A 16559-nucleotide genomic window follows, 5' to 3' on the forward strand; every position below is an offset into this window, starting at 1 on the left:
TCAGTCAACTGTTCAACATACATTAGCAAATAGGTCATTTTCACCTTGGTATTTCTCTAAGAATGTAGTCTTATTTAACCTTTCTTTGAAGTTTGGCTCTAAGAAATATGATTTATTTGGAGTATATGTAGAATATCAATTCCTCTAAACATTCTATATAAGCCATATTATTAGACACTTGCATATCTGGACAAAATTATTTTGAGTCTTACTCTTATTCCTTTTGCTGATGCATGCTTTTTACATTGTTGTTATTGAAAACCTTATTCACTTTTTTCTTTTGTATTAACTGAGAATGTTGAGCCCATTTCCAGTACACCACATAGTGCTCTTTCTCTCAGTTCTTAACATTAGGTATAGCTGTGTGTTTGCTTATTAACTGGTTTGGTTTTTATCTTATGGATATTGTGAATTATGTAACTGTATTAACCTCTAATTTTCTGGAAATCTCAGAGCCACATTTGGAGTCTATTATGAGTGTGCTTGTGGCCTTTAAGATGTATGTTTTGATTGTTCCTCTTCATCTTGATGTTGTATCTCACCTAGGCTTTCAGCATCAAGTGACAGAATTCTTAACTGTAGTGACCTAAATTGTAATATGTTAACGATCTCATATGACAGGAGGTGTAAATGTAAACATGAGGTTGTTTCATTGGTTCAGTGCTCCAGTTTTACTTTAACCTTCTATTCCACCAACATCAATATGTTTTTCTTTTTCTTTTTAGTTCTTAAGCTTGTTGTCTCATGGTCTCAACATTGTTGTATTAGCTCTAAGCACTCTGTTCTTTTATTATAGAATTCAAAGCAAAAGAAGAGGAAAAGAGTTCTCTTATTAGGAATGAAAATTTGTCTCTTATGTTCACTCCAGTAGATTTTTTTCTGCCATCTCTTGTGTCAAAACATTCTCATTATGGCCATCATTAGCAGTGAGATAAGTTGGAAAGGTGAAATCTGACATTTTCAGTTTCTGTCAAAGAAAATGGGCTTTACAAAAAAGGAATATGTTGGAAGGAAATGACTGGGGGAGTCAGCACAGTTTGCCACAACTATCCTAAGAAGTTGGCAGTTTATTTCCATTCACTGTAGCACATCCATATACTTAGACCAAATGAGGTAATCTTTATGACAAGCATTAAAAGAAGGAGAGAAAGAATCAGGTGTTGTGAATAATGAAAGGAAAAAGTAAATATGTCACCCTTCTCAATTTTCCCTTCCTTGCTTCAGAGTAGAATTCTAATGTTCTGGGCGTTCTGTTCTTCGGGTCACATCAGTTATTGGGTCTTTGCCTTTTAATAGTGTCATCCTCTCTTCTTCTAGCTTCTCTCATCAGAGTGGGACTGGCTACTCTGTAGTCTTTCCTTTCCAAGGCTTTATTCCTCATTCACTTTTTTACCCTAGTCAGAGAGGTCAAGTTAATATTGGCTCAATTACTTTGTATTTCATAAGGAGTTAAGTTTAATAAATCAGAACATGGTTTAGTCAAAGTTATTGATTGTTATTTTTTATTTATGGTACATTTTATATCAAAAGAGATCACTTGTCTAAACTCTAAATATTAGTATGGCTTTAGCATCTATTATTCAAGGAAAGAAAACAACATTCTACATCGAAAAAAAAATCCCATAGACTAAATGGTACTGGCCTTAATCATTTATCATCACAACTCCAAGGTAGTCCTATAATCTTACACAGAACTTCAAGGAAAATTCTATATATCTGACTTCATCATATTTTTTTCTACCTTTTTTTCTCATTCCATTATTCACTCTCACCTTCAAAAAACACACACACACACACACATGCACACACCACTGTCCTTACTTAATTTTTAAAATTAGTAATTAAAATTATCTTGTGCTCTGCATATTTTAAAAGCCACTTCAAATCCTTTGTTGGACAATATAAGTAATAACCTGTAGGATAAATACGTCAGTTCTGTTTTTATTAAAGGGATTGTAGCGTTATTTTTGAATTAACTTTGTAAGTTTTGTTTAGTGTCAAAATTGGTATGTCTGCCATAAGACCATATTTGTATCTGCATTATAAACTGAAGTTTAAAATAGTGAAGTTGGAATGGTCCACCTAAGTTTAAGGAAATAGATAATAATAAATGCAGATGGATAATTCTTAAATACGTGCAGAGCAAATGTTAGTACTTTCTTAGGTAAGACTGATATTGGATAAGATGAACTTCAGCTGCAGAGTAAATTAACATAAATTTACTCTTTTTGTTTTAACAGATGCAGTTAAAAAGTAAAAAATAGAATTAGATACTTTTAAAGTGTTATATAATCATTGAATCATATGTATTTTTGTGCCAGAAAGAAATATTATGTCAACTTTTAATAAGCTTAATATAAATAGTTAATATCTTACATCTTTGTAAAATCTAATGGCAAAGGATAATTTTGCTGTCTTGGATAAAGCCTTCTTTTGCCATTAGCTAGAATGGTATTAATTTTTTATATAAAAGGTAAATATAAACATAGTGTTTTCAGGGGTAGAGAAACTGCTATATATTTTCAGTAAATTTTATAAGTATAATTTAGCTACATAAAAAGACAAGATAAATTTAGATGCAGTTCACCTTGATTTTAGAGAGTCATATTCTTCATACAATATGAGTGTTTTAAGAATTGGTAAAATACTTAAATTATAAAAGTTATGGGAAAAATGGACAAGTGATGAATGCCAAATGGGAAAAATATACTTTCACAAACGAGATCAAGTTGAAAACAGATTCTTAGATAGAACCCAAGTGCAAGATATCAACAAAGCTAAGTTGGTTACATTCAGTTTTTATAGGAAGAAATACTAAACACCCGTAGACATAGTTTTGTTTATCGTTCAGAAATATGTAAAGGAGAAAATATATATAGTCAAATTTATTTTTCTCTTTTGGTATCTAGACACCAGGCATCTGGGCATTGAATTTACATTTAAAATTTTCATCTGTAAAAGCTTCTAGAAATTTTAAGTACTTGAATGAGAAATTAAGAATTCTTGCTCAGTTTTTTTCTTTTTTGGTCTTCATCATCTGGGAGTTTCAGATTTGATTATAAGACTCTTTAAGAAATAAACTACAGTTGCATTATAAGTTAATTATAAAATGTCTGTAAGGCACTGTAGTTGGAGGCTGATTGAAATATAACTCAGCAAGCATTTGTGGGACATGAATGTAATAGTCCTTATTGAATTCATGTTCTAAAACCCAGTTAACTTGTGTTAAGGGGTAATCTAAACTTTGTTTAGCAAACAGTGAAATTTATATTCAAAGGTAGCTTTTATAGTACTCAGTGAAATTGGTCAATCATGATTCAGGCCTGTGTGTATGTAGAAGGCACTGAGCCAGCTCTTGGGGTGGATGAGTCTATCAGGGACTGTAGACATAGCTTTCAGTCGCAGTGTCCACTTAGGAGGGGACAGATAGTAAACACAATGAAATGTTAAACGACCATGCAAAATGGCATTAACAGATGTCACCAGTGCCCAGTATGAACAAGAAGTGATAAAAATACAGAAAGAGGAAGGTTCCCTGTAAGAATCAGAAGCTTCAATTGGACCTTCTTGGCTTCTCTGTCTCTTACCTTTAGCAATTTAAGGATTGTAAATTGATGTGTTTTACTGTCATTCGTTCAACATATTTATTCGACAGATAAATTGACCTACTGTGTATTAGACCCTGTAGAGATAACAGTGAACAAAACAGACAAACTACATGCTCTTAAGGTAGCTTGCATTTGAGTGGCAGGTAGGGAGAGGACAGATAGTAAAAAAGTAAGCAAAGAAATATATTGTGATAAGAGCTGTGAAGAAGTATAAAGTAGGTTAAAGTATTTAGGGAGTAAGGGAGGTAGGATAGTGGTATTTTTATATGTGGAGATCAGAGAAGGGCTCTCTAGTAAGGTGATAATTTGTGAAAATCTGTAAGGAAAGTGGTAAGGAGCACGTTTATTTGAGAGGAGAGCATTACAGGCAGAGGGAGCAGACTATGCAGAGACTCTGAGGCAGGAACACGCTTGGTCTGAGGACCAACAAGGAGACAGGTATAGCTGGTACAGAGTTAAGGACTGGCGTTGGGAAGAGGGGAGGAAGGGGTCATAGAGACAGCAGGAGGCCACATCACACAGGACCTGGAAGAACATGGGAAGGACTTTGGATTTTTACTCTGAAAGAGATGGAAAGCCGTGAGTTTTGCATAGAGTACATGTGAACCAACTAATGTTTAAAGGGACGAGTTTGATTATGGTGTTGAGTACAGACTGTACAGAGGCAAGGGTAAAAGTAGGGAGACCAGTTGGGAATTTTGTTGTAGAAGGTTTTAGGGTTGAGGTAATGAGAAATGACAGATTTTGTAGATATCTGCTGGTAGATTGTTTGTAGAGTAAAAACAATAGGGAAGGATCAAAGATGACTTCTCTTTGGCCTGAGCTTCAGGTAGAATGGAGTTGCAGTTTACTGAGATGGAGAAAACTGCAGCGAGAGCAGATTTCTTGCAGGAGAAAGGGAAATTGAATACGGTTTTGGACATGTTGAGTTCAAGATGCCTGTTAGACATCTAAGTGGAGACATCTAGTGATAGTTGGCTATCTGAGTCTGAAGTTTGGGGAAGCAGTCAAGGCTAAAGATATCAATTTGGGAACTGTCAGGGTATATATAGAATTTATGATGAGATGACTAGATGAAATTAGCTAGGGTATAAGAGTAGGTGGAGATGAGAAGAGGTCTGATGACAGCCAAAGGGCTACTTCAGCATTCAAGGTTGGGAAAATAAGGAGGAATCTACCAAGGAGACTGAGTAAAAGAGAGCTAACAGGGAATGGTATCCCAGGGGTCTTTCAAAGAAGTGTTTCGAAGAGGGAGTGAGCAATTGTGTCAAATGAATAAGATTAAGACTGAGAAATGACCATTGGATTTGGCAAATGAAGGTCATTTTTCCCTTGACAGAAGCCGTTGGAGTGATTGGTAGTAAACATGAAAATGAGAGTGGAATAGAATGAAGATAGCTAATATGGACAGGACTTTAGATTTTTCCTTGTAAGAGGAGCTTAAAAGTGGAGCAGCATATGGAAGTCCAAAGAAGATCTTTAAAGTTTTTTTTTAAAGATATTACAGTATGTTTAGTATGCTGTATGTTGAAGGGAGTGATCCAGTAGAGAGAAAAAAATGCAGAACTGCTGGAGGAAAGAGGAGGTGGGATCCATTGCACAAGTGAGGGAGTTAACCTTAGATAGGAACTTCGGGAAGTTCATCCATAGTAACAGGAGATAAGGCAGAGGGTATGGGTAGGGATGCAGCTAGGTTGATGTATGTGGTGATTGGAGGATGTGGAAGTTCTCATTTCGTTGCTTTTTCTCTCCCTCCCCAACCCCCTGTCCAGTGAAATTAAGAAACAAGGTCAGCATCTGCAAGTCAGAAATAGGGACGAGATATTGAAGGTTTGAGGGAGAGATGAAATTTTTCAATAATTATCTACGAAAATGGAGAGTAAATTAACTTGGGGATGTGTTCAGCTGGTCAGGTGCAGGTGCAAAGTAGAGGAAAAGTTGGAACCTGTGCTTCAGGTTTTGTCAAGTGAAGCTGGGTGAGGAAGAGAAGAGCAAGTGGGTTGATGCGCCATGCAAGGGAGTAATTAACTGATGGACCGTGGAATGATCAGGTAAAGAGGGTAGGCATTATGTGCTTGGGCTATAGGACAGTCAGAAGGTAGAGAGTCATACATTGGAGATATGACTGGTGTTAAAAACTTGTTTGAGTCTTAGAGGGAGTGACCAAGAAAGATAAAAGGTCATGCCCAAGGAATGGTATTTTCGGCAGTGAATTATGGAGACAGTGCAGAATCTAGGTACATTCATGGCAATTAGGTGGCTCAGGTGGGGGGACAAGAACCTTGATGGTGTTATAATTGAGAGGATAAAATATGATATGCTACTAACTCATTGTGGTATTTACACTCTTCTGGTTTCAATAAACACTTCAGTTTTATTATTAAGATACCAATAAAGCATCTCTACTTTCTTAAAAATATACTGTTTTTACAAGTGCCAATTGGTTCTCAGTGTACAAGCCTCCCGATAGTTTCTTCTTTCAGTTTATACCCCTTTGATCTGCTCTGTTAATATTATTCAGGGAGCTTTGTTTAAAGAAAAAAATTTTTTTAAGATTATAGACAAAATCATGCAATTTGGAGGTCCACAGGCTAAATTTGACCTGTAGATACATTTTGTTCTATAGGAATAGTGTTATAAAAAGAAGCCTTGAATTTGAATTCCCCTTTAGATAGGATATTCCAGTTGCCACAGGCCCTGCAGTTCTCATAGTCCCCACCATTCATCCCCATCATTTACTTTTGTCTTAGAATTTTCTAGTGTCTTTTAGGCCCCTTTTACTCGTTTATGTTTACTGGTACTTTTTCTCAATGCATTTGCATTTAAAACTCTTGCCTTAGACCTGCTGAATCAGAATTTCCAGAGTTGGGCATTAGTCATCTCTATTTAGAAACCTCCTTAAGTAAATCTGATGATGGTCAGGTAGTGGTTGAAAAAGACAGATCTTACTTACTAGCTGTGGATCTTGAGTTAGCAACTTAACCTCTGTGGTTTTCAGTTTCCTATCCATAAAATTGATATTAAAATAATAGAACCCATATCATGTGGTAGTGATACAGGATAAATGAGATAGTAGGTAAAAAGGCACCTGTGCCTGGCACCTAGTATATAATCGGAAAAATGTTTTTCCCTTTTCATTTTCCTTTGGGAGTAGGATCTCAAAAGCTTCGTTTCTTAAAGCACGTTGAAGGGATATTCCAAGCCAACCAATGCCTTAATTAAGACACTGTTTTGACTGGTTTAACAAAACCAAATAATGACTGGCTTAAACAAGGAAGAAGTTGAATTCTCTCTAATATAAGATTCCAGACTGATTTGATGTTCAGGGGATATTCAGGGATATTTGGTTCCAAGGACCAGGTACTGCGTACTTTTTGCTTCATCTTCCCTTAAACCGTAGCCCTTTCTCACATAGTCAGAGATGGTTTATCACCACCCTGACTGGGTTCTACCCCATTGGAAGGAGGAAAGTGTAGGCTAAGAGTAGGTAGCTTCCTTTCAAGGGTGTGTTCTGGAAATTTCACACACCTCATTGGCCAGAGCTTATCACATGGCCGTTTCTAGCTGCATAGAGGCTGGAGCAGAGAGGTTCTAGCAGGGTAGCCATATACCCTATGAACAGCAGTGGAGCATTGTCTGCTAGAGGGCTGGAAGGTGAAAGGATGGCGCAAAAAACTGGGCTGAGTTCCACTCTGCTGTACACAGGGTTGCTAGGAGTTGGAATCTGCTTGACGACACTAACAACCAAAAAAGCTTAGTACCCAGTAAAAGGATTCTAGTACTAAGGGGAAGAAAAGGAGAATAGATATTAGAAGACAGTTAGTGGTTTCTGCCATAGTTAATATTTGCTTAGTATATCTGTTTCATTCTCTAAATAAGATTAACCTCTTGGTCATTCTGGCCTTAGAATTAGGGGTCATTGTTCCTCAATCCCAAATTAATTAATTAAAACAAAAAAAATATTACTTGAGGTATTTCTTTCTTTTCAGATATCTTTAAATCAGAGATAACTAGTCTTTTTCCTAAGTCGATGTCTTAGTCCTAATGCCTAATTTGCCTGTGCAAGTATGAATCCTATCTTTGATAACTCAATTTCAACCTTACCTACTTTAAAACAATAGAATAATTCTCCAGATCTGGCTGTTTTGGCGGAGGTTCAATATAGTCTTTATTTCCATTCAGCATCTTCTGTCACCAAGATTTAGAGTATGTCATGAGACAGGTGTATGTGTGTGTTAATGCAGTCTCCTCTCTATGCTTTTCTTGTATTTTATTTTTATAGCCATGGGAAGTAGTTGTTATTATATCCATTTTGCTAATGAGTTAACAGAGGCCCAGAGATGTTTAGCAGCTGGTTTGAAGCCACAAAACCAGTAAATGGTGGAGCCAAGATTTGTACCCAAGTTTTTATATTTCCAATTTCTGTGATCTTATCCCTAGTGCCATACTGTGACATCTGTAGATGTTACCCTACAAAATTGCATCATACCCTTCCATGGTGGTCTAGTGGCTAGGATTTGGTGCTTTCACTGGTGCGGCCTGGGTTCAATTCCCAGTTAGGGAAGTTAGTTTTACTGCTAATCACTGATGTTCTCTTAGACTAGCCGCATTGGCCTGGTGGTTAAGTTTGGCGTGCTCTGCTTCAGCAGCCCGGGTTTGGTTCCAGGGCAGAGACCTACACCACTTCTCTGTTAGTGGCCATGCCATGGTGGCGGCTCACATACAAAAGGAGGAATATTGGCAGCAGATGAGCTCAGGGTGAATCTTCCTCAGTAAAAAAAAAAAAATGTTTTGAGCTAGCCCTGTTGGCCTAGTGGTTAAAGTTCAGTGTACTCTGCTTCGGCAGCCTGGGTTTGGTTCCCGGGCGCGGAACCACACCCCCCCCCCCCCCCCCCCCCCATCTGTCAGTAGCCATGCTGTGGCTGTGGCTCACATAGAAGAACCAGAAGAACTTACAACTGTACACAACTATGTACTGGGACTTTGTGGAGGTGAAAAGAAGAAAAAAGGACGAAGATTGGCAACAGATGTTAGCTTAGGGTAAAATCTTCCCCTGCAAAAAAGAAAAAGAATTGCATCATTTTTTTTGTTGTTGTTAACGACATTTTGCTTTTTTTATGATTATTTCTCTTTCTATTCTTTTTCATTTATTTCTTCTTTTTTAGTGTCATAATTTCTCTTTGGGTTGTAAAACCTTACCTTACTAAGAGACCCTTTTAACATAACTTAGATAAAAACTGTATGGATAACATACTTTATTTTTCCTCTTTGAGAGAGACCTAAAGAATGAACTACTAGTTGTTTTGTTGGCAATCACATTGCACATTGCTTTTTTTGGTTACATATTTATAAATTATTTCTGTTTTTGGTAGAGTAATTTTTTTTCTACCCTACTCTTTATGAATAAAAAAGGTACCCGTTAGTACCATGAAAGATGGCTGTGAGAGTTGTGTTTCCGTTTGAGGTTTTACGGTTATACAGAGAGTTAAAGGGGATACCTAAAATGTTTTATTGACATGGTCTGGCCATCTTAATCCATTTTTGTTCTGGGTAGAATCTGTCCATGCATTGCTAGGCACTTAAAAATATCACACTTATCTGTGTGTGTTTTCCCACTTATCTTACCTGTATATTCTGGATATATTGTTGTTTTGTAATATTAATCTATGTATGCATAACATTAATATTTAATGATGATTTCTACCTAAGATTATTAAAATCTTAAAACATTTTAAACAGTGGTTATTTTCATAGGTACACAAGTAAACTCAATATAATACGTAAGATTTTCTTTCAGTATTTTTAAATCCACAAGTTCCTTTCAAAGAAAAAAATTGTTAATTTGAAGTTGCTATACAGGATTAAGTTTCTAAAGCAGCAATCTTTATCATAATATGTAAAAATTACTTTCATAATTTATTTTAGAGGTAACCAAAGCTGTAGGAGATTCTTCAGAAAGAAAATATTATCTCTTGTGTTAGGTTTTTTGTGATCCTTTGGAGTAAAAATGTTCACTTTTTCCCCTTTTTTTTGGTATAGGATATAGCAGATCCATTTTTTGCTTATTGTAAGCAACACGCAGATAGGTTAGACAGAAAGTGGAAGAGAAAAAACTACTTGGCTCTACAATCCTATTGTAAAATGTCTTTACAAGAGAGAGAGAAGCAACTGTCGCCAGAAGCACAGGTATGGGATTCGTGCCAAAACTCATGTTTTTCTTTCAAGGTTGTGGATTTCAGATCTCTTGTGTGTTTGCCAATGACATGTGAAGTATAATTATGAAATTTGGTTAGTTACCTAGGAAGTGGGTTGTCATTAAGGTCAATGGTGAGTATAGTTTGTAGCTGAATACATTACTCCTCATCTGGTCAACAGAACAGCTGTTTATATTAGCATGTTTCCAAATACTTGGAAAAATATGGCTTAGAGGAAATGATTCTACCAGTTGACCACATCTCTTTTCAATCTGTTCTAATGTTCATTTATGCAAAGGATTTGATCAGTTTGCCCATTATGTAAAGTATTTTTCTATGGAAATGAAGTAAATTTATGGAGACTTTTACAGTTATTGAGAAGAGAAACTTCAGCTTAATCAAATTAGTTTCTGACAACTCGGATCATAGATTAGGACAGTTGTTACTGGGGGTAGACCTAGTTTATTGTAACCCAAGAATTATATAGTATACCTTAAGGACCATGTATAAATATCATTTGCCTTGATATAGGAAATTCTGGTTATCTTTACTTTTTTTAAGCATGGAGGTAAAAGTCATAAGGAGTATGTTCCATTTCAATATTTTTTTAAAATTTGTATTCATTTCTTTTACAGGCAAGGATCAATGCCCGGCTTCAGCAATATCGTGCCAAAGCAGAACTAGCTCGATCCACCAGACCCCAGGCCTGGGTTCCAAGGGAAAAATTGCCCAGACCACTCACTAGCAGTGCTTCAGCCATTCGGAAACTGATGCGGAAAGCAGAACTAATGGGGATCAGTACAGATATCTTCCCAGTGGACAATTCAGATACGAGTTCTAGTGTGGATGGAAGGAGAAAGCATAAGCAACCTGCTCTCACTGCTGATTTTGTGAATTATTATTTTGGTCAGTATAGAGACTGATACGTGCACATTTTCAATGAGAACAATTTGCTAATGAAAATATTTGATCTGCTGTCAAAATTTGTTAGCCATACTACATATACCAAGTAAAAGCATGTTTATTTTCCTAATTAGTTGTGGGTTGTCGCAAAATGCTGGGTTCCTGTATTTGTGAGTAGAATTGTAAGTTTTTAAACAGTGTAAGTTAATCCACGTGATCATCTCTATGGCTAGCTTCTTCCTTTGTATATTTTGTATATCAGCTTTTATTTTCTACTAAAGTAAAATTGGATATTTAATTTAAATAGAGAGAAATATGCGCATGATTCAAATTCAGGAAAATATGGCTGAACAAAAGAATATAAAGGATAAATTAGAGAATGAACAAGAAAAGCTTCATGTGGAATATAATAAGGTAAGTTGGCAACAAAACAAATAATATATCTTATTGATGATTTCTTTTGTGATTTTATAACGTTTCTGTTTATGTTTCCCTTTAAATTCCCCTGGAGTTTTTAGGCCCTTCTTTACAACTTCTACTGCTCAGTATCTTCATTATCTTTGCAGACGCTTACGAAGCACTTTGTATGTGCTAGGCACAATTTTGAGCACTTTACGTGTATTAACTCATTTAATTCTCACTTCAGCTTTATAATGTGAATTATGATTATTGCTCCCATTTTCAGAGGAGGAAACTGAGTCCTAAAGAGGTGAAGTAATTTTCCCAGGCTCATGCAGGTAGTCAAGTCATAGAGCTACCTCTTCATTCTGTGATGAGGGAGATCAAAAAGAAATATCATATAAAAGCAAGACGTGGCTAACATGTTAGGTAATAAGTAACATGAGTATATAAAACTGGTATTGACTTATTATTAGATAACATTTTAAGTGATTAAAAAAATTAGTAGAGAGTAAATTTCCAGTAATCAGCCACACTGTAGTGAAGAGAGTACTGATATTAGATTGAGAAAACCTCAAGGTTTTTGCTGGTTCTATGATCTGGGCCAAGTCACAAAAACCCTATGATCCTTAGTTTTCTCGTTGGGAAAATGGTGGAAATTTATCTTGATAAAGTCATAAGGATTAATTAGAATGTGTGTGGAATTATATAGTAAACTATAACAATATATAAATGTAGGTATCATTATTAGTAGTAAAAATGCTAACATAAAACAAAATGCTTACATTTTGTTGGTGCTGCTTAAATAATTGGATAATCTTGTTTCTCAGGGTATTGTGACTTGAATGTATTAAAAATATAGAGAATGTAAATATAGATATTCTTGGATATTTATCGATAAATTTTGACATATTCTACTACGTATTTCAATGTTGTACTAATTTGAATTATTTACGTTGCAGCTATGTGAATCTTTAGAAGAACTACAAAACCTGAATGGAAAACTTCGAAGTGAAGGGCAAGGAATATGGGCCTTACTAGGCAGAATCACAGGGCAGGTTAGTTTCTTTCCAATTGCTCTCTCCTATTCTTGCTCTCCATATGATTTTCAGAGGTCAGATCTCTGATACAACTGTCACTTCACTAACTGAAGAGTTCTGTTTGATTAGGGCCAGCTAATCCTCTGGGATAGTGATTTCTGCCTGAAATACATGTAGAGCATTGGAAACTGCTTACTGAGAACGTGTAGCTTAATTTGGTTGTTTTAACAGCTCTCTTGTTTGCAAAATTTTTTTGTTTGCTCTAACCCATTGATCTGTCATTTGTGATGAAGCTAGGATTTGAAGCATGAGTTACTCCTGCCAAGTTCTTCTTTCCTCTAATTTAGCAGTTTTAGATTCCTTGACAGTTTTTTCTGTCTTGTTCTTGTGCTATATTTGATTCTTTGTTTTTTTGGGGGGGGATGTAAAATTTAAAAGGCAAACTGGAGAGATTCATTTTCATGTTGACTTGGTTTGGAGCTATGTAAGAAATGGTTTTTGAAACTTTAAAGTGTAGTTTTTCCCCTTTAGTAACTGTTATTGTAGTTATGAAAAAATGATTTTATCCTTGAACATTTTTAGCCTGTTAATGTTCTTGTTGTTGAAAAGAAGAATCATTGCCAAATGGATTTCTTTGAATCCTTCTTTTTTTGGGACTGTATGTAATACATAAATTAAAAATTCATTCACATAATTTCAGTTATATTTTTAAAGGCTGATGGAGACTCACAGTAGTCCTTAATGGTCTTATTTGTGAAGGAGACTTTTCAAAGAACACATTTTTTTTATTGTACTTGTTTCAGAGGTTTATAACGAGTCAAATTCATCATACAATTCATGTAGACATATTGATTTTTGAAGTAATACATACTGATATGTATTGTGTCATGCTAGCTTTGAAGATGCTTCTCATGTGAACAGGATTGTGTGGCTTATATTATAATGAATAACATAATGTAAAAGGTGAGAATGAATAGTCACTTATGGAGAATTGACCTTTGTTCCTATTAATAGATTGTTGATGGAGTTTTGCAAGATTACGATGTTTTATATTTTATATTTGGAGAAATTAATGTTGAGTGCAAGCGTATTATTAGTATTTGCCAAAGCAGTGTTATTTTTTGGCTTGATTTGCAAGCTTTTCTTATGAGAATCTCCTGTTTAGTGTAAAACATTATCTACCATGTAAGGGTATTTTAATTTATTAAATGACTTCTAATAGAAATCCACAGATTTCCTTGTGCAAATGTAAAATACACAGCAGAAGTAGAATTCATTTGTACTGCTTGCATGACACTTTTTTCCAGTTGGTTGAGCAGACGCCGGCCCACTGGGCCACTGAGAAATGACTTTGATAGATGGTTGCTGTCTGAGAAGCCAGTATACTACAGATTAGTAGAAGCCCAAAGAGAATCTCATTCACTTTGTGAAGAGTTTGGTCCAATAAGATAGTTTTTCTAATTAACCTATGGAGCACCAATGTAGCTGGGATGTTGAGGAAAATAAACGGCCTCAATATTCTTTTTGTGTCGAGTGTACTTTTTTTTTAATGTTCTTAAATGCTTGTCCTTGTCTTTCACTTTTTAAAGCTAAAGTAGAAGTTTAATTTTCATAATGTTTTAGTGTTCCACTGAAAATTGATTAAAGTGTGTAATTATAGGGTTCTGATGGAAGTAACTGAGACAAAAACTCATTTTAATCCTTTTTGCCAGTGTAATAGCTGGTAAAACATTTTCCCTGCAACAATCGTAGCATATTTAGTTCACTTGAGTGGCAAATAGAGGAAAATGTTGCTGTATATTTCTTCTTTAAAACAAAATAAACTGCATTTGTTCAAATCAATAGAAGTTGAACATACCGGCAATTTTGCGAGCACCCAAGGAGAGAAAACCAAGTAAAAAAGAAGGAGGCACACAAAAGACATCTACTCTTCCTGCAGTACTTTATAGGCAAGTAATGAAATTATGACAGATTAATATTGTGTATTTTTAAAATAATACATTTTAATAACAAGACGCTTCAGATATTTGAGAATGAATTATGTCCATGCCAGAATTTAAGTTAAATGCATTTGAAGTTCATTTTATTAATAGCTTCATCAAAGATCTTTCCAGGTTGAATGATAGAAGGGATTTTTGCTTGCCTTTTAATGATAAGATAAATGACTTCTTATATCCTTTAAATAACTGGGGATATGTGTGCATACGCTCCATGGGAATGAACAATTCTCTGGGGAATTGGAAAGTGACTTTAAATAATGTAGATGATTATTTTCTTAGGTAATTAAAACAATATATTAGATAAATGGGCATTTATATTTTATTTCACTTGAATGAGTTTTAGAATTTTGCACGTGTTTCCAGGTAGTGATAGGTGTCATACATACAGCCTAAATTATTGCCTTTATACAGTGGTGGATAATAAATATATCTGTTAGATTTGAAGGTGTCTACATTTGTTTTCTCTTTCTGTTCAGTTTTATTAATTTTGTTTCTGGAAGTATTTTTGTTCTTTACTTTTTTTAGCTTGTATTTTATAGTGTTCACTATTATAGTAATTTAACATAGTCAGGACTTCTTTCCATACCTAAGTAGGTTAGGATCTTACTTTATTTTGTTTAACTGATTGTATTGATTAAGTGAGAAAAGTTTAGAAGATGCTGGTATGTTTATGTACACAGACACACACAAATGTATATAGTCACGTACAGACATATATATGCTCATGTAAATGCATAAATATTCTCCCCACAACTTCTTCCTTTCTCAGAAATGGCAGCGATAATAACAATATCAATCTCTGTAATTACTTTCTGTTCTTGACTGGAGGTTCCCTCTGTAGATTACAGCAAATAACTTCCTTGAAACGTGGGAAAAGCCCACTAGTATCTTAGTGTTCAGTGTCAAGACTAGCGCATTCTCAGTTCAGCATTTCCAAACAAATTTGGTTCATTTGGAACCATCAGATTTATCACTGTGCTTTTAACTTTTATCACTACAGTTCATTTTTGTTTCAGAATATATTTTAAGTGATTTTCCTTTTTAACTCTGAGGAACTTTGAGACCAAATACTGATTGTTGTTGGGTGTGTGTGTGTGGGTGTGTGTGTGTGTGTGTGTGTGAGAGAGAGAGAGACAGAAAGAGAGAGAGAGAGAGTGTATGTGTTTGTGATCTTTTTTTCTAGGGTTATTTTAAAACATTCAGACATCTTTGCTATTTCTGTACATGGATGGTTCTTTTAGGTTCTCAACAACTTTTCCCAATGTAAATATGCCCTAGATTTTCAGGTCATGGTGCTTGTGCTGTCAGGAGTAGTTAAGTTGCCTTTTTGCACAAGGAAAGTTAGATTCCTTAAAAATAAAGAAAAATCCAAAATAACAGTAATGACAAGAGTAAAACTGCATTCTTGCAATAAATATTAATTGGTATAGTTTTAAGACTCAAACTCTGATTTTGAAAAGAGACTTATTTTGTATATATAGCTTATTTACATGTTGACGTTTCTTTGAAAGGTTTATAATTAAAGTTTGAAGATAAACTGAGTTTTGTTTGTAAAGTAACTTCTTTGGTACTTTTAGAGAAGTAGAAAATTGGAAAATTCTTTTAATAATTTATGTTTCTAGAGAAAAATTGAGCTAATCTTAAATAGGTTTTAAGTGATAATTAAAATTAAGATAAGGGTGATGTTGAAAATAAATATCTTATAGATGCCCTTCTTTGAAAGGTTTGACTCTAGCATATTTAAATTTATACTAGATCCAAGATATTTTTCTACATTCTCAAAAGTATTTAGAACTAATAATGTTATGACGTTATAAAAAGATGTGTTATTAAAAAACATTTGATTTCAACAAAAGAAATATTGTTAAAGTGAAATTTTAAAAATATGCTATAAATTAACTTTTTCTACTATAATCATTCTAATCCTTCATTTGCTGCCTTTATTCAAAGTTGTGGAATCTGTAAGAAGAACCATGATCAGCATCTTCTTTTATTGTGTGATACCTGTAAACTCCATTACCATCTTGGATGTCTGGATCCTCCTCTTACAAGGATGCCAAGAAAGACCAAAAACAGTTATTGGTGAGTAAAAGGGAGGGATTTAGATGTTAGAACTGGTTTGCTCTTAGTTTCAATAGTATTAAATGAAGTGTTATATCATACTGCTTCATAGCAAAGCTTTTGACACATTTTTAAATTAATATTCTTATAAATATTTTTCCAACTTTATTGAGGTGTAATTGACAATCAAAAATTATATATCTTTAAGGTGTACAACTTAATGATTTGATATACGTATATATTGTGAAATAATCACCACAGTCAAGCTAATTAACGTATCCATCACCTCACATAGTTACCCTTTTTTTGTGTGTATGGTGAGAGCACTTTAGACATAAATATTTACCATAGAAT

The 16559-nt window shown here is 34.7% G+C and overlaps 1 protein-coding gene across 6 annotated transcripts in view; it reads left to right on the forward strand.

Moving 5' to 3' along the window:
• The window catches only part of PHF14 (PHD finger protein 14), a 200625-nt gene that overhangs the window by 46980 nt on the left and 137086 nt on the right, over positions 1-16559 (forward strand). For all 6 annotated transcript variants that reach the window (XR_006889821.1, XM_046670112.1, XM_046670111.1 and 3 more), the window contains exons 8-13: positions 9648-9794; positions 10438-10708; positions 11013-11119; positions 12067-12162; positions 13990-14093; positions 16095-16226. Coding sequence is in view for 5 of the 6 variants with exons in the window: in XM_046670112.1 (XP_046526068.1) it covers positions 9648-9794; positions 10438-10708; positions 11013-11119; positions 12067-12162; positions 13990-14093; positions 16095-16226 (857 nt within the window). In the remaining variant the exon portion in view is untranslated. The remainder of the gene's footprint in view (positions 1-9647; positions 9795-10437; positions 10709-11012; positions 11120-12066; positions 12163-13989; positions 14094-16094; positions 16227-16559) is intronic.

This window comes from Equus quagga, chromosome 8, assembly GCF_021613505.1.
Source record: "Equus quagga isolate Etosha38 chromosome 8, UCLA_HA_Equagga_1.0, whole genome shotgun sequence".
NCBI classification, from domain to species: Eukaryota; Metazoa; Chordata; class Mammalia; order Perissodactyla; family Equidae; genus Equus; species Equus quagga.